At 39.9% G+C, this 26,818-nt stretch overlaps 1 protein-coding gene across 1 annotated transcript in view; it reads right to left on the minus strand.

Annotated features, from left to right (window-relative positions):
* KIF6 (kinesin family member 6) overlaps positions 1 to 13,045 on the minus strand; it is a 399,235-nt gene extending 386,190 nt beyond the window's left edge. The window contains exons 1-3 of the mRNA XM_068557688.1: positions 12,914 to 13,045; positions 8,973 to 9,082; positions 3,828 to 3,902 (exon numbers count right to left, since the gene is read on the minus strand). Of these exons, the coding sequence (XP_068413789.1) occupies positions 3,828 to 3,902; positions 8,973 to 9,082; positions 12,914 to 12,979 (251 nt within the window). The 5' untranslated portion in view covers positions 12,980 to 13,045. The remainder of the gene's footprint in view (positions 1 to 3,827; positions 3,903 to 8,972; positions 9,083 to 12,913) is intronic.
* Positions 13,046 to 26,818: the final 13,773 nt, after the last annotated feature.

Raw genomic sequence — 26,818 nt, forward strand, 5'->3', positions numbered from 1 at the left:
GGAAAACGTAGGAAGAACACTCTTTGACATAAATCACAGCAAGATATTTTTTGATCCACCTCCTAGAGTAATGGAAATAAAAACAAAAATAAACAAGTGGGACCTAATGAAACTTCAAAGCTTTTGCACAGCAAAGGAAACCATAAACAAGACGAAAAGACAACCCTCAGAATGGGAGAAAATATTTGCAAATGAATCAACGGACAAAGGATTAATCTCCAAAATATATAAACAGCTCATTCAGCTCAATATTAAAGAAACAAACACCCCAGTCCAAAAATGGGCAGAAGATCTAAATAGACATTTCTCCAAAGAAGACATCCAGACGGCCACGAAGCACATGAAAAGATGCTCAACATCACTAATTATTAGAGAAATGCAAATCAAAACTACAATGAGGTATCACCTCACTCCTGTTAGAATGGGCATCATCAGAAAATCTACAAACAACAAATGCTGGAGAGGGTGTGGAGAAAAGGGAACCCTCTTGCACTGTTGGTGGGAATATAAATTGATACAGCCACTATGGAGAACAATATGGAGGTTCCTTAAAAAACTAAAAATAGAATTACCATATGACCCAGCAATCCCACTACTGGGCATATACCCAGAGAAAACCGTAATTCAAAAAGACACATGCACCCCAATGTTCATTGCAGCACTATTTACAATAGCCAGGTCATGGAAGCAACCTAAATGCCCATCAACAGACGAATGGATAAAGAAGATGTGGTACATATATACAATGGAATATTACTCAGCCATAAAAAGGAATGAAATTGAGTCATCTGTTGAGACGTGGATGGATCTAGAGACTGTCATACAGAGTGAAGTAAGTCAGAAAGAGAAAAACAAATATCGTATATTAATGCATGTATGTGGAACCTAGAAAAATGGTACAGATGAGCCAGTTTGCAGGGCAGAAGTTGAGACACAGATGTAGAGAATGGACATATGGACACCAAGGGGGAAAACTGCGGTGGGGTGGGGATGGTGGTGTGCTGAATTGGGCAATTGGGATTGACATGTGTACACTGATGTGTATAAAATTGATGCCTAATAAGAACCTGCAGTATAAAAAAACAAACAAAACAACTAATACTAAACTTTCATTGGGTTATTTGTATGGAAATATGTTAATATAAATGTTTCAGACATTACATGAAATTTCTAAAAATCTTATATTTGTATGTGTATGGAAATATGTATGGAAATATGTTAATATAAATGTTTCAGACATTAAAAAAAAAAAAGAAAGAAACAGTGATAAGCAAAGAAACAAATATAACTCAGAGATAAGTTTAAGCAAATGCTGATAATGAAAATGATTTTTGACAATCCTGAATAAAATTATCAGTAGATCTCAATACCTAAAGTGCTGGGAGAGTAGGAAAGGCAAAGTAAAAGTGTGCTAAGGTCCCTGCCTGGGGAGAAGAGAGACAGACAGGCAGGCAGATGAAGGAAGTTTAGATGTTGAGAAAAAATACAAATAAGTTTTAATATCTGAATTTAAACCACACAGTGGTGTGTACACCTTGAGAGAGAACACGGAAAGTGGCAAAAACAACAAAGAGCACAGTCAAAGCAACAAGCAGCATGAAAGGAAAAAAAATAGAGAGTATGATAAATAGAAAAAAAAAATCTGAGAGGATAGCTCCAAACACTATTACAGTAATCATAATAAATATTAACAGGTTAAAGTTACCAATTAAATAGCAGGGACTCTGAGTTTAGCTACAAAGGCAAAAGCCAAATATATTTTATTTACCAGACCTATATTTAAAGACAAAATGACACAGGGCAGTTGAGTTAAGAGATTGAGAAAGATAAACCAGATAAAGGCTAACATGAAAAAAATAGCAAAAATAGTTTCAGGAAAAATGGGATACAAGAATAAAAGTATTAAAAAGGACAATGAGGAATGCTTCCTACTGATGAAAGATATGATTCACTAGGACCAACTTGAGCAGCCTGGATAAAAATGCTCTTGCCTGTCATTTTTGAAATCCTGTCATCATTGGGCTGGGCATCTTTGTCAAGTCAGTGAACAAAACAAACAAATCTCCAGCCTTCAATGGAGCTTTTGTTCTAGTAGAAGACAGACAAACAAAGCAACTAGTAAGTAAACTATATAGTACATCAGATGGTGATAAGTGCTAAAACAAATAAAATAAAATAGGGAAGGGTGACAGGGAATGCAGTTTCAATCCGGTACTAATAAAGGAAGGCCTTCCTGAGAAGGGGATACATGAACAAAGACTTCAAAAGAGCTGAGGAAGCAACTAAGCAGATTTCTGAAGGAAGAGAATTCCTGGCAGAGGGCACAGCAAGGGCTCAAGGGGGAAGTGGGCTCAAGATGGGAGAGGCAGTCAGTAATGGGGGGAAAAAACAGACATCCATGAAACACAAACTAAGGTCCCCTCCCCGAATGATTTTAGAAAGGCTCAAAATAAAACACATGGGATGGGCTACCTGAAAAATGACATAACCTGAAACATTACTAAAAAGAAGAGAATTTTAGAAATGTGTGACATCCAGTCAAGGAGACCTGAATTTAGTCTAAAGAGATGCTGTTGGATTGTGACTACAACTAAAATAGCTTAAGCCTACTCAATTATATTCTACCCGCTGTGACGGAAGATAGTATAAAAAGAGAAGGGCTTAACAAGTTTAGGGATCTAATGGATAGCATGGTGACTGTAGCTAATAGTATTTATAAATGTTAAAAGCTGCTAAGAGAGCAAATCTTAAATGTTCTCAGCACAAAAAAGAAATGGGAACTACATGACGAGATGGAGGTGGTAGCTAATACTACGGTGAGAATCATTTTGCAACTTATAAATGTGTCAAATCAACACATATACCTTAAACTTACACAATGTCATGTGCCGATTATATCTCAATAAAGCTGGGAAAAAAGAGAGAAGGGCGTGCTTTGAGTAGGATCCATGAGATAGGAGTCTGGGAGACAATGTGTGTCGATATATTTTCAGCAGTGTCGTGGTTGAGGGTGTACTGATCAGTGGACTTGAAAAATGGGTTTACTTAGCAGACATATTTTTCATTTGAATAGTAAAGATAGATATATCTGGGGTTAATTAGGTCATAAAATCACCCAAATGATTTCAGGATCAGAAAGCAACCTTATTACTAGTAGTTTCCCATAGAGACTCCCTACAGAAGGAGAGCGTGCTTATCTAAGGGCTTGAGAGTCTAGTCCTAAGGAGACTTTGCCAACATATATTAATAAAATGGCACTCCAGTTTATTCGGAATCATTTATTCTCATGTGATTTTGGTTCCAGTTGTCAGCAGCCTGGCACTACCTGGGTATACAGAAACAAAAGGGACCTAAGCTAAGAGTCAAGCTTTGAAATAGAGTTATTACACAGAGGTAGAGTTGGGTCAACCAAAATTAGGCCTCCCAGGTGTCACAGTCCTTCATCTGTCTAACCATATGTTTGAAACATTGTAGTCAGAAAACAGCACTGGACTTAACAGTTAGACAACTGTCTAGGACTCTGCTACCACTAGCCACTAACCCTGAGCAATGCTACTTAATCTCTCTAATCCTCAGAGATTTACATATCTTTCAAAATGGGAGTAATAATAGCTATTCTGTCTATCTCACTGGTTTGTTTTGAGGCTCAGAATCTAAATCTAAAACAAACAAGGTGTAAGAATAGAAGGTATTAGTACTGCCATCATCACATGCCCTACAGCCTGAGTATATAATTGATATACTGAAGCACATTACCACAGTTATCTGAGAATTGAAGGCAAGATGAAAAACCACTAACCCACTGAACAAAATATAGGAAATCCTACCTCTCAGCAACTGGTTTGGCAATGTTTTCAAAAATGGTCTCTTGCTTTGCATCCTGATCAAAAATCCTTTGAAATCTGCAAATGTGAAAACAGTAATTATTTAAAAGCTGAGCCTTCAAACACTATTGGATTAATACATTTTTTTTTTCTCCTGAAAGCTTTGTAAATTACCTCATATTTACATCACTGGGCTTACCTAACCTAACACAATGTTTGCCCTGTAGCCCCAAACACACTGTACTCTTGTACCCCTGTATACAAATGGTGGGTAAACAGTATTGCTTTGACAAGATCTGCACAATAAATCCCTCTGAGAAACCTCAGCAGCTTTGAACCAAATAATAAACTGTGTGTTTTTTAGCTCTCAAGAGGGACAGTGTCTGCAATTGGCATAAAATTCAAATCTAGATAAGTGCATGAAATGGAAACCCAAGAACAGGATGTAAACAGCCAAAGAATTTCTGATGTCTGACCTGTAAGAAAAGAATGCAGCTGTGAAATGTATGATTTTTGAACTTAGTTCTAAAGTTTTAAACTGAAGTTTATTTTCCATTAATTAGGTACTGCACCATAGTATCAGCTACTTAATTCTTAGGACGGTTTGTTTCATTTTGTTGATCATGAGTCAAAAGTCAAACAGTAAATTAAGACAGACCTGTCCTATAAAGGAAATCTTGATCCGACTGGCAAGGCTCGAGCCATGGGGAGGGGGGATAGTGTCCATTGCACCCTTCTTGCAATGGCACCCTGACTTAGCTTAGTACAGGATCACAGGCACAGCCGAAAACCTGGGGGGAGACTCACAACCTATCCTTATACAATGTGTTAACTCACAACCAGCAAGTATAGCCCCCATTCAAACATCATGAAGAAACAGACAGGGAGCAATACAAACAGGAAGGAAAGGAAAAAAGGGAGAGAGGGCAAGGGGAAGGGGGAGAAAGAGAGAGAGAGAGAGAGCGCATGCGTAAGCACAGGGGGCAAAACATTAACAATTGATGAATTTCCCACAAAGGGTAAAGGAGATTTGATTGCATCATTCCTCCACCTCTTCTGCATATTTAAAAGTTTTCAGAATAAAAATTGGGAGAGGGGGTACATTAAAGCAAAACCTTTGAAACACCCAAGTCCTAAGCAGCTTTCCAAGTGCTTAGGAACCTTTGGTGTGTGTGTCTGCCCACACAAGTGAGTTGGGCACATGTTCAAGTAAAGTAGAGACTACATGAAATGTAGGTTTGTTTTCACTACTCGGGAGTTCAGAAGGATGTCTGGAGCTGGGCTGGATATAAAATGGAATGAAATTCATTGTCTTTAATCAACATTAATTTCAAAAGATTCCTATAGCGTATCAACCACCCTTTAGAAGAAGCAGATAATGAAACTATATACAAAGAGAGATTGTAAGGCACTCTGGGTACTCATTTAGCAGGCCAGATTATATTTCAGCAATACTTACTGAGTGTGCCCAGAACACTCCTCAAAACCCTATAGGTGTATGAGGGCTTCAGATAGGAATGTTGAGATAACACGGCTGCTCAGGTGCTCTTCAGAGCACTACCCACTGTGATGTCTGAGCACAGACCCAGTGGTGCTTTTAAGTGATGATGCTAAGGCTATTTTGTTTCTTTTACCAGGTTGGTGATGACTGAGAGAATGACTTAGCCATTCCCAACCCCACTTCCTTAAGAGGAATGACATCTACCACCATGTAAACCAAAGAGATGGCAGGAGTTTCAATAAATCACACATTGTGCATTAAACATAAAATATCATCACCCCCAAACATTTTACTTTATATAATGCAGTTGTATAGTCATCTGGAAAGTCATTATGATCAGCTATCCTCTGAAAACCACTCAAGAGCAAACTAGAATCAAAGAGTTTAATAAGTTCAATATAATCCTTTTCAGAGGAAGAAACTGAGGCCCAGAGAGATACAGCAACTTACTCATGGCCGTGGAGCTAATCTATAATGTGCCTTGAGACATAATGTAGGTTTCCTGATTCCTAGCAGGTCCTTTCATTTATTAGGAGGTTGTGTAGGCTTTTTCTAAAAACCATTTCAAATGTGGTTAATTGCTTATCTCTTCCCACCCCAAACCTGTTCCTTCCGGTCTTCCTCAACCTGGTAAATGACACCTCCATCCTTTTAAAAGTTCAGTCCAAAACCCTTAAGAGTATATCCTTGACTCCTCTCTTTCCATTACACTCTGTATACGACCCATCAGCAAATTCTGTCAGCTCTGACCTTCAAAATACATCCAGAACCCAACTATTTCTCAACATTTCCATTTGCTACTACTCTGGCCCAAGCTGCCACAATTTCTTGCCTGGTCTCCCTTGCTCCCTCACAGTCTATTTCCACATGCTGGCAAGAATGATCCTGCTCAAACATAAGTGAGATTATTCCATTCTTCTGCTCACAACCCTCCATTACCTTCTCTCAGCACTTTGGGAAAAGTTCCATATGATCTGTCCACTCTGCTGCCCCTTTAACTTTCTTCTTCCCCTCCAGCCCCCTTGCTTACTCTCCTCCAGCCACACAGATCCCTCACTCTTCTTCAAACGTGCCAGGCACTCTCCCATCCCAGGAAATTCACTCTTGCTATATCTTCAGCCTGGAATTCCCATCCCTCAGGTATCTGAATGTCTCATTTCCTTACCACCTTCAAGTTTTTGTTAAAATGTACACCTTTCCTGAAGACCCTGTGAAATATTGCAGCCACCCCTCCACTTTGCTGCCCCTCATCCCAGCACTCCTTGTTCCCTTTCCTTGCCTTATTTTTCTCCACAGCACTCAACACTTTCTGATAGATACACCTTGCCCGTCCATCTCCTCCCACTCAAATGTAAGCACCTAAGAGCAGAAGCTTGGTGGCATTCCCTGCTGTATTCCTAGCCATTAAAACAGCACGCAGTGGATGGTTAATAAAGATTTACTGATTGCATGAATTTTCTTGGGAGAAAACAGCCTTTAAAATGCTTAAATATTTATCTCTGAACATATGTATTTTACTAATTTCTTTATTTAAAATACTAAAACCAATGTTTTTAATTCAGAGATTTAGAAAGAATGATTAAGAGATTTAAAAATAAGCAGATAGCACTTTTTCAATAAGCATATGTTTAAATTGCACTCTGTTTGTATCTACATAACATACAGAGTACTTCGGACAGGGCCGATGGATAGAAACATGGCCAATTGTTTCTTAGCATTCAAACAGAATCATGCTGAATAAAATGTTTTAGCAAACTGCGGCTTTGTGGAGACAGGCCTAGGGTATCTGTCATTAAGTCATAGCTACTAAGGTATGTAGCATGCTTACACCAGTGGGAGAATGCCCCCTTCAGAAAAGTAAGTCATATATTATAAGGCTACTCCTTAAAGGATAGAATGAAAGGCAATGAGGAGCCAAAAAGACAAGGTTTGGACCATCTCACTATGCAACCTTGTGCTAGCCATCCTGCTTGTACTTACTGTAAAAGGAGACACAAGAAGAAGAAGGGGTGGAGGCGCTGGGAGAGACATATACATGATAGACAAGGGGGGAGCTGTGAAGACCAAAGAGAATCATCTTTATAAGACAAAGTAATAATAATAATAATTACAATAATAATGAGGGGGGAGGAGAAATAAGAAGTAGAGAGAGAGAGAAAGAGAGAGAGAAACACACAAAAATATCTGAGATGGTTTTATCCAAAGGGCAAGGGCAGGAATAGTCTCAAAATAAGGCCTATGAAAAACAGCATAGAGAGGAATGCAAGAGAGCAATTAGGATTCCTTCAGCAGGACCCAGGAATCTACTACCTAAATTTAGGCCAGAGACTAAATATGGGTTTAACTTGGGCTCAAACTTCTCCAGAAATCAAAAGTGGGGATTAAAGGAAATGATGTCATCTGAAACTGGAGAATAAAGGCAGTAGGAAACAGCCATAATCCCCAAATTCAAGGCCTGGCTACCAGAACAGTATTCGGACCAAGGGCACTGATGACAAGCCAGGGGTGGCTATTTGCTACTTTCCACCTGAACCATAGAGTTCTGAACTGTGCTAGAGAAATAAAACGTAACACATAAATATGAGTATATGTGTAATTTAAAATTTTCTAGGTGCCACATTTCTTAAGTGAAATGAAACAGGTAAAATTAATTTTAATAATATATTTTAACACAATATATCCAACATTTTATCATTTTAACATGTAATCAATATGAAAAAATCTTGAGCTATCTTCTATTCTTTTTATTTCATACTAAGCCTTCAAAAACCCTTGATATATCTCATACTTACAGTGCATCTCAATTCAGACCAGCTACACTTCAAGTGCTTAAGAGCTACATGTGCCTAGTGGCTGGTACACTGGACAGTACAGATACAGAGCATGCATATGTACACATGAGGTCATTATACCATTTATGTTATTAAGAAGGCTCACCTATACAGCACACATCTTTAATAAAGTTTAGTCATGCACTGAACTTCCTATAAGAGCTATACTATAGTGGGCCAAAAAGGAAAAAGATAACACTTGATAAACAGATATAGTAAAGAAAGGCTGTGATCTTGGGCTCTCCTGTTGGATACAGAAATATACCCCCTTCTTAACTTTGGGCACAGCAATGAAAAGACAACTTGAATTCTATCTACTAGATGAAATAGAGAACTGCGGGCTTCCCTGGTGGCACAGTGGCTAAGAAACTGCCTGCCAATGCAGGGGACACGGGTTCGGGCCCTGGTCTGGGAAGATCCCACATGCTGTGGAGCAACTAAGCCCGTGCACCACAACTACTGAGTCTGAACTCTAGAGCCCGCGAGCCACAACTACTGAGCCCGCGTATCACAACTACTGAAGCCCGCGCGCCTGGAGCCCGTGCTCCACAACAAGAGATGCCACTGCAATGAGAAGCCCGCGCACCACAACGAAGAGTAGCCCTGGCTCACTGCAACCAGAGAAAAGCCTACGTACAGCAACAAAGACCCAACGCAGCCAAAAATAAAATAAATTAAATAAATTTTTTAAAAAATAGAGAACTGTACTACATTCTCCCCAAGAACTGGTGCCAATGATTTCACAGTGGCTATTAATGCAGTACAAGAGTTAGTTCAATAGTAAAACAGAAATGAAGATGAAAAAAAAAGCCTTACTTAAATCTGTAGCTTTCTCGCTTATTATTCACAAATCCATCTGCCAAATCACGAGGTAAGATGATCTCCAAGCTAGGTGTTAATTTTTCATCTTCATCTACGGAATAAATCTGAAAATGTGAAGACAAGTGAATATAAAATGGTAAAATTATGGCTTGAACAATGACCACGTTATTATGACATGCATTGTAATTGTGTTTAAAAAACTGCACTTTTCAGATAAAAAGTCATAACATAGCACAATATGGATAATTTTCCTCTTTAAACTCTGTGCACACTCAAACAAATATATGGAACTGAACAAGAGGTAAAACCTAAATCAATGCCCTATCAAAGCTCAACTCCTCTTTGAATGATGTAATATTCAAATTTGAGTATTGGAGTGTCTGTCTCCATTGTTGAGAAGCTAATAGCCCTGAAAACAACAACATATTATCTAAGTATTGCTTTGGAATTATGTACCAGAAATTAACATTTTACTACAACCAATAAGCATTTCTGAGCATTTCCAAAATGCTAGACACAGAGATGAAAGGACTTCTCAGAGAGCTCACAAGAATGCCCTAATTCAAGTTATGCTCAAAGAAGTAAACGCTTCCACGAGACATATTCAAGCATCTGATAAAAGACATGTGGTTTCAAAGGAGACATGTAATTCATGTCTTTGATGTCATTTTCAAGATTCTCCTCCCAGCTCAGCCACTAATTAGAAAATGACCTGGGAGAAATCACTTAACCTCCTTAAGCTGATATGGAAATGAAGGGTCTTAACCAACCGCCTTTACAATTGTAGTATTCCCTGATTCTTTTCTTGGTTACCTACTCCTTTACTTATTGGCCAGGAAAAGCAAGAGTCAAGCCTATAAAGAGATCATGGGGAATAAAGAAAAGTCTACGATTCAATGTTCAAAGACCTGGGTCTAACACTGATCTCAATTTACCAGCTGTGTGACCAGCCACCGCTTTCAGAATCTCGGTACCTTATACACAAAATGAAGAAAACAGAATTGCCTCCATTACAAGATTGCTGCGGGGATCAAAGGATGTCATGGAAATGGAAGCATTTTGTAATGCACCATAAAAAATGTTAGTCATTAGATTTAGAGGTTTTTAAAAAAGACTTCTTGTCTTTCATCAAGAAATAAAATTCCTTCTAACAGGCAATACTTCCTGTTTAAGACCCATTTAGATGCTTGATTATGGGGGAAAAGTCATATTTTTAAATAAGTAAAAGCCTATCTAAATCTCCAGAAAGTCTGAGTCATTTTCCTAAGCAGATTTTTATTGAGCCCTCTCATTTAAAATGTGAGAAGCTCATGTAAGAAAAGTCATGCCGTAAAATAAAATTATTTGTAGAAAGTAATGGCATCAGGTCCAAGGCTTTCTGGCTAGGTTCTCTCAAGAGACATTTAAAAATTATATACTATAGGGAACTACATTATTTTTTTTTTTAAAGGTTAATGGCTAGACAGGTGAGTTAAAGGGGTGTGTATAAGACATAAAACATACAGGAGTGAGGGGTGCCACACATTTTTTAAAATCTGTGACAGTACTCAGAAGAGAAAAAGGACCAATAGAGTAGGTACTGTGACCCTCAACTCCTCTCATTAAGCCATTCTTTGAGGCATTAAGAAAAGTCCCTAACGAAAAAACTTGTTTAATCTAATAGATTGGCTTTCTACCGTTAGTCATAAAAATATGTGAGATAGAGTAGTTTGTTTTTAATAGGAGACAGATCAAATGCAAGGATGAATATGAAAATATTTCAAAATATACAAAGCACTATACAAATGAAAAGCATTGCCATTGTTAAAATGATCACAGAGCATCTTCTTATGTATCTTTTAATGTATTAATCTATAAATTATCATAATTTAATATATACTGCCTTAGGGAATACGATTAATGAAGTAATGGAGCCACAAAATGAAACGGAAAAAAAAAAACACCTTTGAATCACTCTTGGTTTAATGTTACAAGGGGCATTTCTAGTCAGAGAAACAACCACACAATCTTTGGGGGGCAAAAGGATAGGGTGCTAAAAGTGGGATTTCTAAGGAAGAGCAGGGCTACTCTCTGCTCCGGGCACAGATGAACACAAAATTCGTTCATCTGTGTTCTCTTATGTTTGTGTTATGCGGCATACTGTTGCATCTCGGTAAGAATCTGACATTATTAAAATACACTATGATACCTAAAAATACTTCCTGGAGTAGCAAACAAGCCACTCTACAGAATCGCACCAAAGAAATGCAAAAGGAGGCACACTGAAATATTCAAACGTTGCATTTTAAGGAAAGAGGAAGTTCAAATTAAATCCAGCGTTCTCCATCAACCCACCACCACCCCCAGTCCCACTTCTATCCATCTTCTCATGTTACCATATCCAAGCACCTGTTTCTGACTGCTGAGTCAATGTAGACAAGTTCAATATTTTTAGCTAAGAATCTGAGGAGGGCTGGGGGGGCAGGGAAATGTTACATATAATTTTTATAAGTGATGCACTTTTACAACCCTTCTTGAAAATGAATGTAGGAGGAGAGAAAATGGGATGATACCCATGGCTCCTTTCTATACTCTTTATTCCTTAAAATTAAAAAAAAAAAAAGCCAATATTTTCTTTGGAGTCTTCTCATGCATCTTTTCCTAAATGTATTCCACGAATGAAAAGACTGAAGATGATGACGATGACAAGACACTATATTCTCCTTGATTTAAATACATAAATTACATGAGGCAAATGCTAAATTATGAGCTGCTATGATGTCACATATATACATACACACTCTGTAGATATGGGGTAGAGATAAAATATTATTAATAATATGCCCATTCCAGAGACTCGTGAACAGGACTCAGATTGCCCTTGCCTATATCCTTATTTTGTGAGGCAAAAAGGTTTTGTCCCAAGAGCCAAGAGCTTTGGAATAAAGAAATCTTTAATTGAAATCAGGGTTCTGCCACTCACTAGGTGGGTGGCTTGGCCAAATTATTTAACCTGTCTGAGGCTCAGCTTCCTCATCTATAAAATGAAGAAAATGACATCAATCTTGCGGAGTTCTCCTGAGACTCAGGGATAATGCAGACAAAGCATCTAAGTGGTTAAGAATGACTATGGTCCTTCCCAGGGAAAGAAAACAACGTTTGAGAAGCATTCAAAGTACAATATCTCTGCTCAGAGTAAGGGTCATGTCTTAACCTTCTTTGTACCCTTTTGAGTTTAGCACCCTGGAGGAAACACCTAGTAATGCTCAGTTAATGTTTTCTGAATAAAAAGTATATGTGTATTCTCTGTGTCAGGATGCATAAGTATCTATCCATATCTGCAATGAGTGTATGTCAACGTTCATGCTTCTGTTCCTGATAACAATATAGTCAGTCAACAAATTCTAAGGGCCCATTGAGTGCAGAGCACCGTGTATGCTTTGTGTATCTTTATCTGTAACTATTATCCTATCATCTCAGACGTGGATAGACACGTTTCTCTTGCTTGCACGTTTTGCCTGAGGACGAAAGAGAAGCTTGAGTGTACCTGGGTGGGCAGAGCTGCGTGACTGTCTTCCAGAAAGGTGCAATAACGGTGAATAGCTGAGGCGCACTCTATGTGAGCGTACACGCAGACGTACCTGCACGTGCACGTGTCTGCCGCTGCGTGAACAAGTGTGTCCGGGGGTACGCATGTGGCTCTGTGAAGGTTAGTCTGGACCCGCAGGGCTGGGTTGGGTGGGAGTGTACTGGGCGTCTGTCTGTCCGCGCCCCTGACAGCAATGCGCTGGAGTCTGCGAGGCTGCCCGGGCTCCGGGTCCAAGTGTGCTGAACTCCGGGCCGCATCCAGCGCCTGGCGCCGAACCACTCACCCCGGCCCAGGCCCCTCGCGTGCCGCCCCTCCCCCGGTCTGGGAGGCCCCGCCGCGCCGGCGCCCGTGCTGCTCCGACCCGTACCCCTTGTTGCTGCTTCCGGACAGTGGGCTTCACCCTGGCGAAAATTTGGATAGTCTGCTTCACCATCTCCTCCTCGGTTTTTGCACTGACCCTTGACCTCTCTCTCAGGCCGTGGCTCCCAAAACTTCTGACTCCCGCCACCTCAGGCGAGACGAAGCCTTAGCAACAGTAACTAGGGACACTACCCAAGGAGCACCGCGCCAACCAGGACCTCCTCCTCTCCCTAATTGGTTGCTGACGGGTTGGGGAGGCCCGAAGGGAAGGATTGAGGGTAGGGCGGGGCCGAGCCTAGCGGGGAGAGCTGCGCATGCGCACGGTCAGGTCTGACATCTGGCTTATCGCCAGAGCTGGCCTGGAGAGTGGTTTAATGGGGTGGTAACCGTCGTGCCTTGCTAGTTCTTCAATCCATTCTTTCTCTCTGCCAACACCTCTTTTTAGCACTGAAGTCATTCTGGTTTTTATTATTCATTCATTGAAGAAATGGCACTTGATCTGTGACAGCAATATACTGGCCCTGGATCCTGAGCTGAGCAAAACTTCCTGTGCCCACTTGGAGATTAGGGTCTGATGAAGGAGACAGAGTTTTAATAGGAAATTACAAGTTATGTTGGGGTAAGCGCGGGGTTCATCTAGTTCTGTTTTGGAAGAGGCCAAAGTTGGAGGAAGGGGGACTGTTTCCCATGCAGTGGTCCTGTCATGAAAGGATGGGCTCCGGTGTGCACTGTTGGTGGGAATGTGAGTTGGTACAGTCACTATGGAAAACAGTGTGCACGTTCCTTAAAAAATTCAAAATAGAACTGCCATGTGATCCAGAAATTCCACTCCTGTGTATATATCCAAAAGAACTGAAATCAGAGGGATAGTTGCACTCCCATGTACACAGCAATATTAGCCAAGATATGGAACCAACCTAATTGCCCACTAATGGATGAATGGATAAAGAAAATGTGATATATATAATGGGATATTATTTTATATATATATTATGTTTTATGTTTATAATGGGGATATATATGAAGATTATTCTGCCAAAAAAGAAGGAAATCCTGCCATTTGCAGCAACGTGGATGGGCATTACGCTTAGTGAAATATATTGGAAAAGACAAATACTGTATGCTCTCACTTATATGTGGAATCAAAAAAAGGTGAACTCATAAAAACAGAGAGTGGAATGGTAGTTTCCAGGGGCTGGGAGGTGGGGGAAATGGGGAGATATTGGGCAAAGGGTAGGAACTTCCAGTTATAAGTTCAAGGGACTTAACATACAGCATGGTAACTATAGTTAAGAATATCATGTTATATATTTGCTAAGAGAGTAAATCTTAAATGTTCTTATCAGGAAAATAAGTAATAATGAGGTGATAGAGTTGTTAACTAGCCTTATTGTGATAATCATTTCATAATATATGCGTGCATCAAATTATCACATTGTATACCTTAAACTTATATGTCAATTATATCTCAGTAAAGCTGGAAAATAAGTAAGTAAATAACAAAAAGAAAAGAGGGGCTCCTCAAAAGACACTGTTAACACATGGAAAGTTGTTCCACATCATTATCCACCAGGGCAATACACGTTAAAAACCACAATGAGATACCACTACACACCTATCAGAATGGCTAAAATTAAAAATAGCCGCAAAACCAGATGCTGACAAAGATACAGAGAAACTGAATCACTCATACATTACTGGTGGGAATATGTAATGTGAATCATATCATAGATAATTGTACAGCTACTCTAGAAAACAGTTGAGTAGTTTTTTACAAAACTAGAGATGCAGCTACTATAAGATCCAGCAATTATGCTCATGGGTATTTATCCCAGAGAAATGCAAACTTGTGTTCACACAAAAATCTATACATGAGTGTTCATGGCAGCTTTATTCATAATAGCTCCAAACTGGAAACAACTCAGATGTCCTTCAACCACTGAAAGGTCAAACAAACTGTGGAATACTAGTTGGCAATAAAAATGAAGAAACTACTGATACATATAACAACCTGGATGAATTTCCAGGGAATTATGCTGAGTGAAAGAAAACAGACTCAAAAGTTAAATACTGTATGATTCCATTTATATAACATTCTTGAAATGTCAAAATTATAGAGATAGAGATGGAGAGCAGATTAGTGGTTGCCAGGGGTTAGGGAGGCGGTGGGGGGGGGGGGCGGGTGAGGTGGCTACGGCTCTAAAAGGATCTTTGTGATGCACTGCTCTGTATCTTGACTACGGTGGTGGTCACAGAAATCTATATATGTGATAGAACCGCACACACACACACACGTGCATATAAAATTGCTCAAAGTTTAGTAAGATTGAATAAGATGGACGGATTGTATCAACATTCATTCCTTGGTTGTGATATTGCACTATAGTTATGAAAGATGTTACCAGTGGGAGAAACTGGGGGAAGAGGATGCAAGATCTCTCTGCTTAATTTCTTATAATTGCACGTGAATCTACAATTATCTCAAAATAAAAAGGTTTTAAAAAGAAACTCTTGGAGAATGAAAAGACAAACTGCAAACTGGGAGAACATTGCTGCAAAACACATACCTGATAAAGGACTGGCATCTGGAATACTTAAAAACTCTTAAAACTTAATAATAAATAGGAAAACAAACTACACGATTTGTTTTTTTAAGAGGGGTGTCAAAGCATTAAACAGACATTTTCCACTATAAGGATGGCGAGTACATGAAAGATGTTCAACATAATTAATCATTAATGAAATGAAAAATTAAAAGCACAATCAGATACTATTACACACCTTTTAGAATGGCTGAAAAGAAGAAGATAAGCTAGCATTAGCAAGAGCTGGCATGGATGCAGAGTATCTGGAACTCTCAAACATGGCAGGAGAGAATGCAAGATGGACCAGCCACTTTGCAAAACAGTTTTCTACTTTCTTATATATAAAATTGTATATATACTTACCATGTGACCCAGCAATCCTAACTTCTAGGTGTTTACCTAAATGAATTGAAAACTGATGTTCACACAGAAAGGCAAACAGGAATGATTATTGTGGTTTTGTTCACAATTTCCAAAAGCTGAAACAAAGCAAATGTTCTTCAACTGCTGAATGGATAAACAAACTGGTACCTCCACACAATAAAAAGAAATGGACTGCTGATGCCTGTAACAACATAGGTGAATTTCAGATTTATTATGTTGAGTGAAAGATGCCAGAGGCAAGTTACACACTTTAAAATTCCACTTTTATGACACTCTGAAAAAGCAAAACTATAGGGATAGAACCACTGACCAGATCAGTGGTTGCCAAGGGCTGGGGGTAGGGAAAGAGGTTGATTACAAATGAGCATGGGAGAGTTTTTTGGGGGGTGATGGAATGGTTTCATATCTTGATTTTAGTTGTGGTTACGTGACTGTATACATTTGTCAAAAGTCATAGAACTATCTATACACTTAAGGGGTAAATTATACTGTATATAAATTGTACTATTATAAGAAAAGCAAAAAAAAAAAAGGAATAGAGGATGGGGAATGAACAGGTGTGGCAGTAGTGGGAATGGAGAAGAGGAGAGAACCAGGTATTTATGAAATAGATTTTAAGGACTTTTTCACCTGGTGCTGTGTGGAAAGGAAGAAATGACTCAAGATTGGGCAATTGGGTTGTTTTCATACGTTGGCTTTTGTGAATCATGCTTCAGGGAACATGGGAATGCATGTATCTCTTCAAGATGCTGGTCTCATTTTCTTCAGATATATTCCCAGAAGTACAACAACCTGTGTCCATCTACGAACGAATGGATAAAGAAGATGTGTTGTATATACATATACAACGGAGTATTATTCAGTCATAAAAAGAAGGAAATTGCAATTTGCGATAACATAGATGAAGGTAAGTGAAATAAGTCAGACAGAGAAGGACAAACACTGTATAGTATCACTTGTGAGTGGAATTTTTTTTAAAAGTCAAACTTATAGAAACATGGCGTAGAATGGTTGTTACCAGGGATTGGAAGGTGGGGGAAATGGAGAGATGCTGGTGAAAGTTTCAGCTGTAAGTTCTGAGGACCTAATGTATAGCATGGTGACTATAGTTAATAATACTGTGTTGCATACTAGGAATTTGCTAAGAGAATAGATCTTAACTGATCTCAGCACCAAAAAAAATTTTTAAAGTAACTATGTGAGGTGATGGATGTGTTAATTAACTTGATTGTGGTAAATATTCCACAATGTATACCTATATTAAATCATCCCACTGTACACTTTAAATATATACGATTTTATTTTTCAATTATACCTCAATAAAGCTGGAGGGAAAAGACTGGGCAATTGGGTGTGTGGTGCAGGTACTCACATGAGCAGGTAAAATAGATCAGAGCAGGAAAGAGGAGCGAAAGGAGTTGGGGACATCTCAATTTCAAGTGCCTGTGGGACTTCAATCCATAGTTGGATAAAGTTTAGGAGAAAAGCTACGGCTGAAAATACAGAATGGGGAGTCATCACAGGGTTTGTTTTTTTTTTCCAGAAGGTGATCAAGTCATTTACAAGGACGGATGCTGCAATCCTAACAACACTGACGGTTGGAGCTGTAAGTAGGGCTACAAAGGAGGCTGGAAGAGCAGCTGGAGTGATGGTCTGAGGCAGAAAGGAGAATGTTGTAGCATGAAAGCCAAGGGGAGAGGACGCTTAAGATGAAGAAGGTGTCCAACAGTGTCAGATACTAAAGAAGATGCACTGAAAAATGTCCATGCAATTTAGCAACTAGGAGGTCACTGGTTACCTAGACAGCGGCTTCAGTGGAGCGATGGGGTCAGAAGTCAAGATTACAGGAGGCCCAGGAGTAAAGGAGAGGCTACCGTTCCAGAAGCTTGCTGCTGAAGGGTTGTGAAGAAGTAAAACACAGGGTGAAAGCTCGAGGAACCCAGGGTAAGGAAGGGTCTTTTGTTCGTATCTAAGGGGGTAAAACCAATAAGGAAGGGGAGGTTGAAGGTACAGGAAGAGAGAAGATAATGTGAATAATTGGCATTATACCAAGATGGTGCAATGGAAGAGGCGAGGGAGCCAAGGGTATTCATAAAAGATCGTTTTACATGTTGAATCATGGAGTCTAGGTTGCTTAGAGCTGCTAGTGACGTTTGACATGGAGGAGTGTTATGAGGTTTGGAGGGACAGTGATGGGTCCAGCATGTGGGGAATTTACACTTCTTGTCTGAGCGCCAGGCCACGTGACCAAATGCATTGATGGGGAGGAAGTGTGGGTTCAGATCTCGCTTCTGTCATACCTAAGGGTGTGACATTGGGCAAATTATTTATGTTTTTAAGTCTCAGTTGTCTCATCCAATAAATGGGGATGGATAATAACAACAGCTATGTCGCTTAGTTGGGAAGATTACGTGTGGATACGCATATAAAACGATTACTGTCAGGTGAATAGAGAATGCTCAGTACCCAAAGGGTTCTGACCTCTGGACTGGATTCCTTTGATTGTAAACACCTCCTAAGGGGTGGAAACTGCAACATATATATGGATAGGAGACATACCAGGGATTACAAACTCACATCTCCTGGGGCCAGACCGATGGAGTAAGCATGTCAAGCAGACAGGTATATGACAATAGGCGGTGGTCCTGTCAACTGGAGACTCTGTGCCCCCAACTAAAAAATATTCACATTCAAAATAGCTAAAGTTACAAGGCTTCCTAAATAAAGCACGACTGTGAGCCCCCAGCTTACAACCTCTGTTCCTGTTGCTGGTATAGCTGACTTCAGTAACTCCCAGGCCCAGTGCCTCTGACAGGTTTACCAAAATTTCAAACAGATGGCTCTAATGGGTATTAAATAAGTTTTGAGATTAAATCTCCAAGTTACAGTGTCTTTCCCACAACTATTAATAGGCTGACATTCACTATTATTATTTGCATCTTATCCACTTGCTTAAATATGGGAATTAAGATGCCTTCAAATTGTTTAAAAGATTCTTGAGCTCTGCAGTTGCCAAAATAACATATAACTGCACCAGGAAAAATAGCCAGGGTTTATAAGCCTCAAATCTGAAAGAAATTAAGCTGTGCCTGAAATGAATTAGTCTATAAGCAAGTTAGTTGGGTTTTGTTTATTTGATGGTATGTTTGTTAAGAAAAATTGAAACAGTGATACAGTACTAGTTTTCAACTAGCTCTTTAAGCTGTTGATACTACAACTATAAAATGCGTTAATCTTCTTTGTAGGTCTGAAGAGGGACCAGTTAAAATTTTATTTATTTATTTATTTATTTATTTATTTATGGCTGTGTTGGATCTTCGTTTCTGTGCGAGGGCTTTCTCTAGCTGCGGCAAGTGGGGGCCACTCTTCATCGCGGTGCGCGGGCCTCTCTTGTTGTGGAGCACAGGCTCCAGGCGGCGCAGGCTCAGCAATTGTGGCTCACGGGCCTAGTCGCTCCGCGGCATGTGGGATCTTCCCAGACCAGGGCTCGAACCCGTGTCCCCTGCACTAGCAGGCAGATTCTCAACCACTGCGCCACCAAGGAAGCCCCTGGGCTGGTAATTTTGATATAGAATATGTACCTAAAATTACCTAATTGCAGTAAACTTCTCCTTCCTCTATTTTATTCCGTGGCTTTGGGGGAATTATGATTGTTTGTTCAAAAATCTTTCACTGCCATAGCATCCCCCTTTATTATCAGATGAGCAAGCATGTTCAGCCAGGAGTGGTAGGGCCTCCACGAACAGGACAGAAAACATTTGATTGGGGTCTTCTCCTATTACTTTACTCCAAGGGGCAAGACAAGGAACCAGAATTTTGCTGTTTATTAGTAAATAGCATTATTAATAGAATAAAAGTCAACCGATGTAAACTGTCCCTCTACTCTCTTGAAAGCTGCTCTTATCCATAATAAGAACTCAAGAATATGTTTGGGGATGATGGATAGGACGTCAGGCATGATTCCTTCATGCTTGCTGAGGGTCCCTGACTGAGGATCCCATGGAAAGGAGTTGAAAGCTAAGGAAGAAAGCATATTTTCTGTGGTGGATGCTTTCCTTGAAAATCCCCTTGTCAGCCGAGCTCCAGCTCATCAGTCGTATGAATGGTCAGTATCAGAGGGATCCCCTCATACCTGGCAGAATAAAAAAGCCACTTATTCCATTGTTTCTGAATCAAGTGGAGAATACATAGAGCATTTTCTGGTACTCATTAAATGCAGAATAATAACAACACGCTGTTAAATTGCAGAGCAAGGGTACCACAAAATCTGTAATATATAATGTCAGCAAAGAATTTTCTTTTGAGAATATGTTCAGCTAATTTAAAGCATAATTGCATTACCATAACCATCTTCACACACAGAGCAGAGTGGAATTCATAAAACTTTACCAGCACTTGGGTTTATAGGATCCCAGTGGGAATCATTGGGTTTGGTAAACTGGCACCACCTCCCTTTCCCTATCAGATGGTGGATGCAGATTTTTGACGTTATACTGGGACCTCTCTCGGGTTCACCTCTCTCTGGCTGAGAGGCAGAGGCTCCTTTCCTCCTGCTTTGCCTGATCCTATTCCTGCAGCTCTCCTGTGGCTCTCGCTGAACAGCGATATCAAAGTCATTTATGGCTGGAAGCTGGTGGCCAGCCATATGGAATTACAGCCCAGGCTCTCGCCGGATTACAGAGTGTAGCATATGAACCAAATGACAGTGCCATGGCAAGGAGGAAAGGCTGGTAAAGCCTCCAGTTTTGAATGGAAAATATGACTGTTTGTGTATTTATGCACAGGCTCCTCATAAACAACCTGAATGTTTCACCAACATTCCCATGAAGCAAGGGATGGGCCGAGTTAAAATAGCTCCAGGATGCCTCTCTTCTAAGTAAGTTACCCACACTGTCCTATCTCCTCCGGGTGTTTACTTTAACGTGTTTCCCTGCATATTTCAGAACTCAAGAAATGCTTACCGACAAATACCATAACTTAAGACATAAAAGAAAATGGCTCACATAGCAGAGTTCCTTTATCGAATGCATTATTATTGCCACAAAGTCTAACAACACCTTACCCATCCTGGATGTAGCTCTTTAGCAATCTCATCTGCCTACATCTCCACCTCCTCCTCTCCTATGCGCTTCTCAATTCCTGCAGACTGACTTTCATCTCCCACACTCCACAGAACCTGTTTAAACTTTGCACCTCCAGAGTGATACCTTTTTGTGTATACATCCTGGAATAACATCACGATAGACCGACCCAGTTGCCCAGGCTTGACTTCAGAGTTGCTCCTCGCTGCTTCCTCACTCTGAGATAGCTATATCCAGACAGTTTCCAAGTCCTGGTGATCCTACCTCCTAAATATCAATAACTTTTGTCTCTTTCCAGTCAACTCCATGCTTGCTACTTATTGCCTTAATGTGGCTCTTCATCCTCTGCCAGCATTAGCAAAGATCTCCCAACTGCTTTTCTTGCCTCTAATCTCGTTCCCCCTTTATTTCATCATTTACACCTGCTACAGGATTAGCTTTATACAATGCCAATAAGTTCACATCACTCCTTGTTTGAAAACCACCAATCCTTCCCTGTTACAAATAGAATCGAGTCCAAAGAGCCTTCATAACCTGGTCCCAAACTGTCTTTACATCAACTTCACAGCCCTTATCATGTCCTCCACCCCTACTTCTCTGGCCCTCGACTCCAGCCACTGATTTCCCGCAGTTCCCAAACTTGCCATGCTTTTGCATGTCTCTGTGCCTTTGTCTGTGCTTTTCCTACTGTTTCCAGTGCCCTTTCCACCTTGTTCATTAGGAATATTCAACTCACCTTTCAAGACCCAGCTCAAATGCCACCTGCTCTATAAAGACCATTGCCCCCATCTCCCCTTGGCAAAGTTAGTGACCCTTTTCTGTGCAGCTACATCTTATACGTCCCTTTGTAATAGCACTTATTGTTCTATCAACATTGCCAGTATGTATCTGTCCCCCCCTTCGTGCCAGGGATTATTTAAAACTTCAACTGTTTCCTGTTTCTGTCTCTGTATTCCCAGTGACTAATAAGGCTTTACACACATACCAGAGATTTCTACATGCCTCATGAATGAATGAGTGCATGCATAACTCATTGCAAGGAATCAATAAAAGGAAACCCCTGCAATTTAAAATTTTTATCTGAGGCTCATACTTCCATGTTGAAAATCCTCCTCCTCTTCTCTCACCCCAGAGAACAAAGGTAACTGGCAGACTGAGTATACACTGAACAGGAGAAAGAGTTAGAAGCAAATACAGCATCACCATTTCCATTTCTGAACCCTCTTTCCTCAGGCACAAAAAGATGGTTACCAATTTCCCAGGGTGATAAAGAGAGCACATTAACATTCGTGTCAGTGGACAAGAACAGAAACAGAGTGAAAAGTATTAAAGGAAAGTAGTCCCATTGTGAAGTCAGTGAGTTTCACCCAGGGTGTCTGGGAAGCACTTAATGAATCTCGGAATAAACTTGTTTTTAATTTTAAAAAGAATGCACTGTTTACGAACGACTAATTAAATGTTTATTCACCTTCTTTTGTTTCACATTAAAAAGGGTTTGTTTGGAAGTTTGACATAGGCAGTCGTTGGCACTTCGGTAAACTGCTCTTCCTTCTCTCCCATGAGTTTTACTCCCCCAAACGCTAGAGGAATGTTTCCTAAAATACACAGCCTCTTGCCCTTTTCTCCCTCCTCTTTTCCCAGCCCAGTGTTCAGGGCCAGGTGAAGCATCACTTCCTCTGAGAAGCCTCTCCTGATCCTCTCAAACTCCATACAGCGCTCTAGCTCCGAGTTCCCTTAGCATCCTGTATCCTTACACCACACTGTCATTATTACTTATAACAGGCACTACGTACTCACCATAGTTGAGATTCAACCATTGTGTTGTGTGCATAAATAGTCTGTTCTTTTGATTCGCTGCTAGTAGAGTCCATGGGTTAGATGTGCCGCGGTTTGTTTATTCATTCATCCAGGGTAGGACGTAAGTCTTCATTTCTCAAGGGTTCATGCCTACTAGTAGCATTGTTGGGTCATGGGGTTAGTGTATGATTAAATTTGTATTAACGCCTAAAAATTGTTTTCCAAAGTGACTATACCATTATGCCCTCTAAACAGCAATATTTGAGAATTTTAACTTCTTTCTAGACTCATCAGCACTTGGTACGGACACTCTTAAAACACTTTCTAGACATTTGATAAGTCCTGGTATCTCACGTGGTTATAATTTTCATTCTCCTAGTGACAAATGATGGTGAGCCTCTCTTTACGGGCTTATTTGGCATGTATATGTCTATGATGAAGTGCAAACCTTTTGCCACTTTTTAATTGAGTTATTTGCTTTTTGTTGAGTCTGTACATATATACATATATTATATATGATTTATGAATATTTTCTCCAAGTCTGTAGTTTATCTCTTCATTCTCTGAACAGTGTCTTTCACAGGGCAAAAGTTTTTAAAATGTTAATGAAGTCTAATTTATCTTTTTTTATGGCTCATGCTTTTTGGTGTTAGATCTAAGAACTCTTTGCCTAATTCATGGTCATAAAGATTTTCCTCCTATTTTTTTTTCTAAAAGTTTTATAGCTTGACATCAATAGTCTTACATTTAGGCTTATGATGCATTCTGATACATTTTAAATTGATTTTTTATAAGGTGTGAGGTACATGGAATTGAATTGAATGTCTTTGGAGACATTTTGCCTTTACCTTAGAACACCCTGCTTCCAATTCAACCACTGCAAGACTTAAGATGCCCCATTTTCTTATGTCATGGTTATAACTCTAGTGAGAATCTTTGAGGCTGGGCAAATTTGAACTGAAGAAAGGCTTAATTTTAATCAGACAAGCTGACAGCAACGAATATTAATAAAGAAGAGATAGTGCAGATACGAAAATATCTAGTCCTTGCTTTGACAAGTATTGGTTGGCACAATCAACATACAGTGTGTGTTTATCTGTATGTATGCATCTGTTCATTTATACACTCTCTCACACACGCACACACAGGCGCATCTATAGACTCTTAAATATTTCTGAGCTATTGCCTCTCCTTAGAGCTTTAAACCATAATTTTACTTGTTCAGAAATTCCAGCTACCCTTTTCCCAGAGGCAGGAGATTTTGGTTAGTGGCTTTAGAGTTTGTCACAAACTGTCACATTCTTCAGTTTATAAAATGACCTTGACTTGGGTAGACCAAAGATGGATTTTCCATTACATCATTTAGAAATGGATAGGCCTTTCCATAAACACACTTAGACAATTTATCCCAACTTTTACTTTTTTTTCTATTTCATTTTCATGTTTTAATGGCCCTTTTGCTGGCAACCAGCACATCCCTTTGGGCACCGTTGGCAACGTCAAGAAGCTTGAGTGCATTTGCCTTGCCCTGAATCAGCCAGGATGGCAGAGTGTCTTCTTTGCCAAGCCCACTGAGCTTGAGGCCTGAGGCATCCCCATCACCCCTTCACACAGAGCTGGGAGCCTTTTAAATTTCTTGAATTGAGGATTAATGACTTTCTCTGTTATCAATTCTTCAGTGTTTATGGGTTCACTTAATATATCTCTGTCAGGCTTTAGCCTAAAATATTATCTTTGAATCAAAAAAAAAAAAAAAAAAAAAGCAGTTTTCTAGGCCAGGCTTTACCAAAAAACACAGAATACTATTGTAAAAGATTGGATTGTTTCAACCCTTGACTCCCCTGCAGTAGGGTTGTACATCTACACCCTTCCCCTTGCAGCTTGGCACTGTACCGCCACAGGACAATGGGACAGTGGGAGGAGTTTACTTCCCCCCAAACTCCACTTTGTTGGCAATTGGCTTGGCCAATGGAATGTTGTGGAAATGGCATGAACAGAAGCTTTGTGTATGCTTATATGGTTTGGCTTGCCTTCTTGCACCCCTGTGATTCCCATAAGAAGAGCATGGCCCTGCTGGCTTCTATCCCTTCAGTTTGGGCCCAGAATGAAGCACAAAAAGCTGACCCAAGCCTGATCTGCCACCTGGACCTAAACTAGCCAAGCTGCAGCCTGAAGCAGAGCTGCCCTGGCCAACCCACAGACCGGCAAGTAAGAAAAGTAAAGTGCTTGCTGTTTATAAGCCACTGAGTTTTGTTACTTAGCATTATTCCAGCAATAGATGACTAATACACTTACCTATCTCTCAGTCATGTTTTCCATAGACAGTCAAGTCCATATGAAACCCAGCACAAATTGTTACTTGCTAGGAGAAACAAACAAGTGAATATTGTAGCCATGAATCAGATAGGTTACCATCTTCTCATGGATTTTTCTCCAGCATAGCCCATTCTTCAAGAATCTGCTCTAAGCAGATTTTCTGAGCATCCTTTTAGTCGGATCAGTGTGTGTAGAATTACAGAATGCGAAGGCTGTCATTTCCTAGTTGTCCTCATAAGTGCTGGATCCCCACAACTGAAGCCTCTATCAAGTTGTTATGTTACGATTCATGCATAAGCAATGGTACAGCTTCCAAGCTGTAGGAGCCAGATTTCTTGGCAATAGAAAGAACCATTAAAATTCAGCCTTTACCCAAGAATATTAACAAACTCTGATCGTTAGCAGTTAACGTCCACTGCAGTGCTCAGTGTGTATCAGCAGGAAATGACAGGCTGTCCTTTGTCTTCCCAATATTCCCAAATGAACACAATTTCTTACATTCCTAGCTCCATGAATATATGTGCATTTTGCAGTTACATTACTGGGGTTGGCCAGACCTCACGAGTATATTTCCTTACACTTAGATTTTTAGCTAGATAATTTTAATTGGAATCTTTCATTACAGTGTGCTGTTTCAAAATCTAAGGACACAGCTGGAAATTTCCTTTACCAAGCATATCTCAGAATAAGATGCCATCATCTTACCAGCAGAAAGTTCCTAGGCCACCTTGAGCCTCAGATTTGTATCTTTACAGCATGATCAAAGAGTCTTCCTAGTTTTAATGCCCTGAATATTTAAAAATAATCACCAAGCCCGTAAAAGTCATACTTAACCTTATAAAACATGCGTTGGCTCAGTTCATTTTCTCAAAGCTCACCTCCCCTTCTCTGTCTTTACTTTGTCTACTTCTCATCTGGCCATTCCTTTCTTCCTTGAATCAGATTGCTTCTCTTCTGACTAGCCAAACACAGGCAGATTGAGCAAGGCTTAACCGTATGAGAGATCTTTAGCCTACAAGAGCAAACATTAAGGGGCGACATTATAGTCACCTTTTAACATTTCATGGTCTGTCATGTAAAAAAGGCAATATGTTAGAAACGAAAAAAAAAAGGAAAAAGAAAAAGAAAAGAAAGAAGGAGTAGGCTTGTCCTGTGTTGCCATGGAAAGAACAGAGCTAGACAAACCAGTAAGAACAAGTCATAGAAAAGAAATCGGGCTCAATGAAAAATCTTTCAAACAATTGGTGATGTCCAGTCACAGAATAAAAAGCAGTGAGCTCTCGTCAGTGAATGTGTTCAAGCTTCTCAGGCATAATAGATACGTAATTCCTACATCTCTGAGTACCTTCCAGCTCTAAAATATTATGATCTGATCTATTTGATTCTCTATAGTGTATCAATATGAGTGTTTGTGCAGTGCAGGATAACATGGGCCATAACATTTTCATGATTCTGAGATTAAATGGAAAAGCCAAGCAGAATTTGTAGCCTTGAATCTAGTATGTCCTTCTGAATAGTCCTGGCTTCTGCGGAGTCCAAATTAAAATATCTTACACAGTAAGATAGAAAGCATTCTAGGTGTGCTGGTTAGTTTTCTGTTATACCCACAGCCTGATCTCCACTGTCTAGAAACATAAATATGTGTATATCTCTATGGCTGAGATCATGCTAATTTATTACCTACCATGGTAGTCCTGAAAGAAGCTTGTTACTCCCTTTTCTATTTTCTGACCACAACAACTTCGAGGT

This window comes from Eschrichtius robustus, chromosome 12, assembly GCF_028021215.1.
Source record: "Eschrichtius robustus isolate mEscRob2 chromosome 12, mEscRob2.pri, whole genome shotgun sequence".
Classification (NCBI taxonomy): Eukaryota; Metazoa; Chordata; class Mammalia; order Artiodactyla; family Eschrichtiidae; genus Eschrichtius; species Eschrichtius robustus.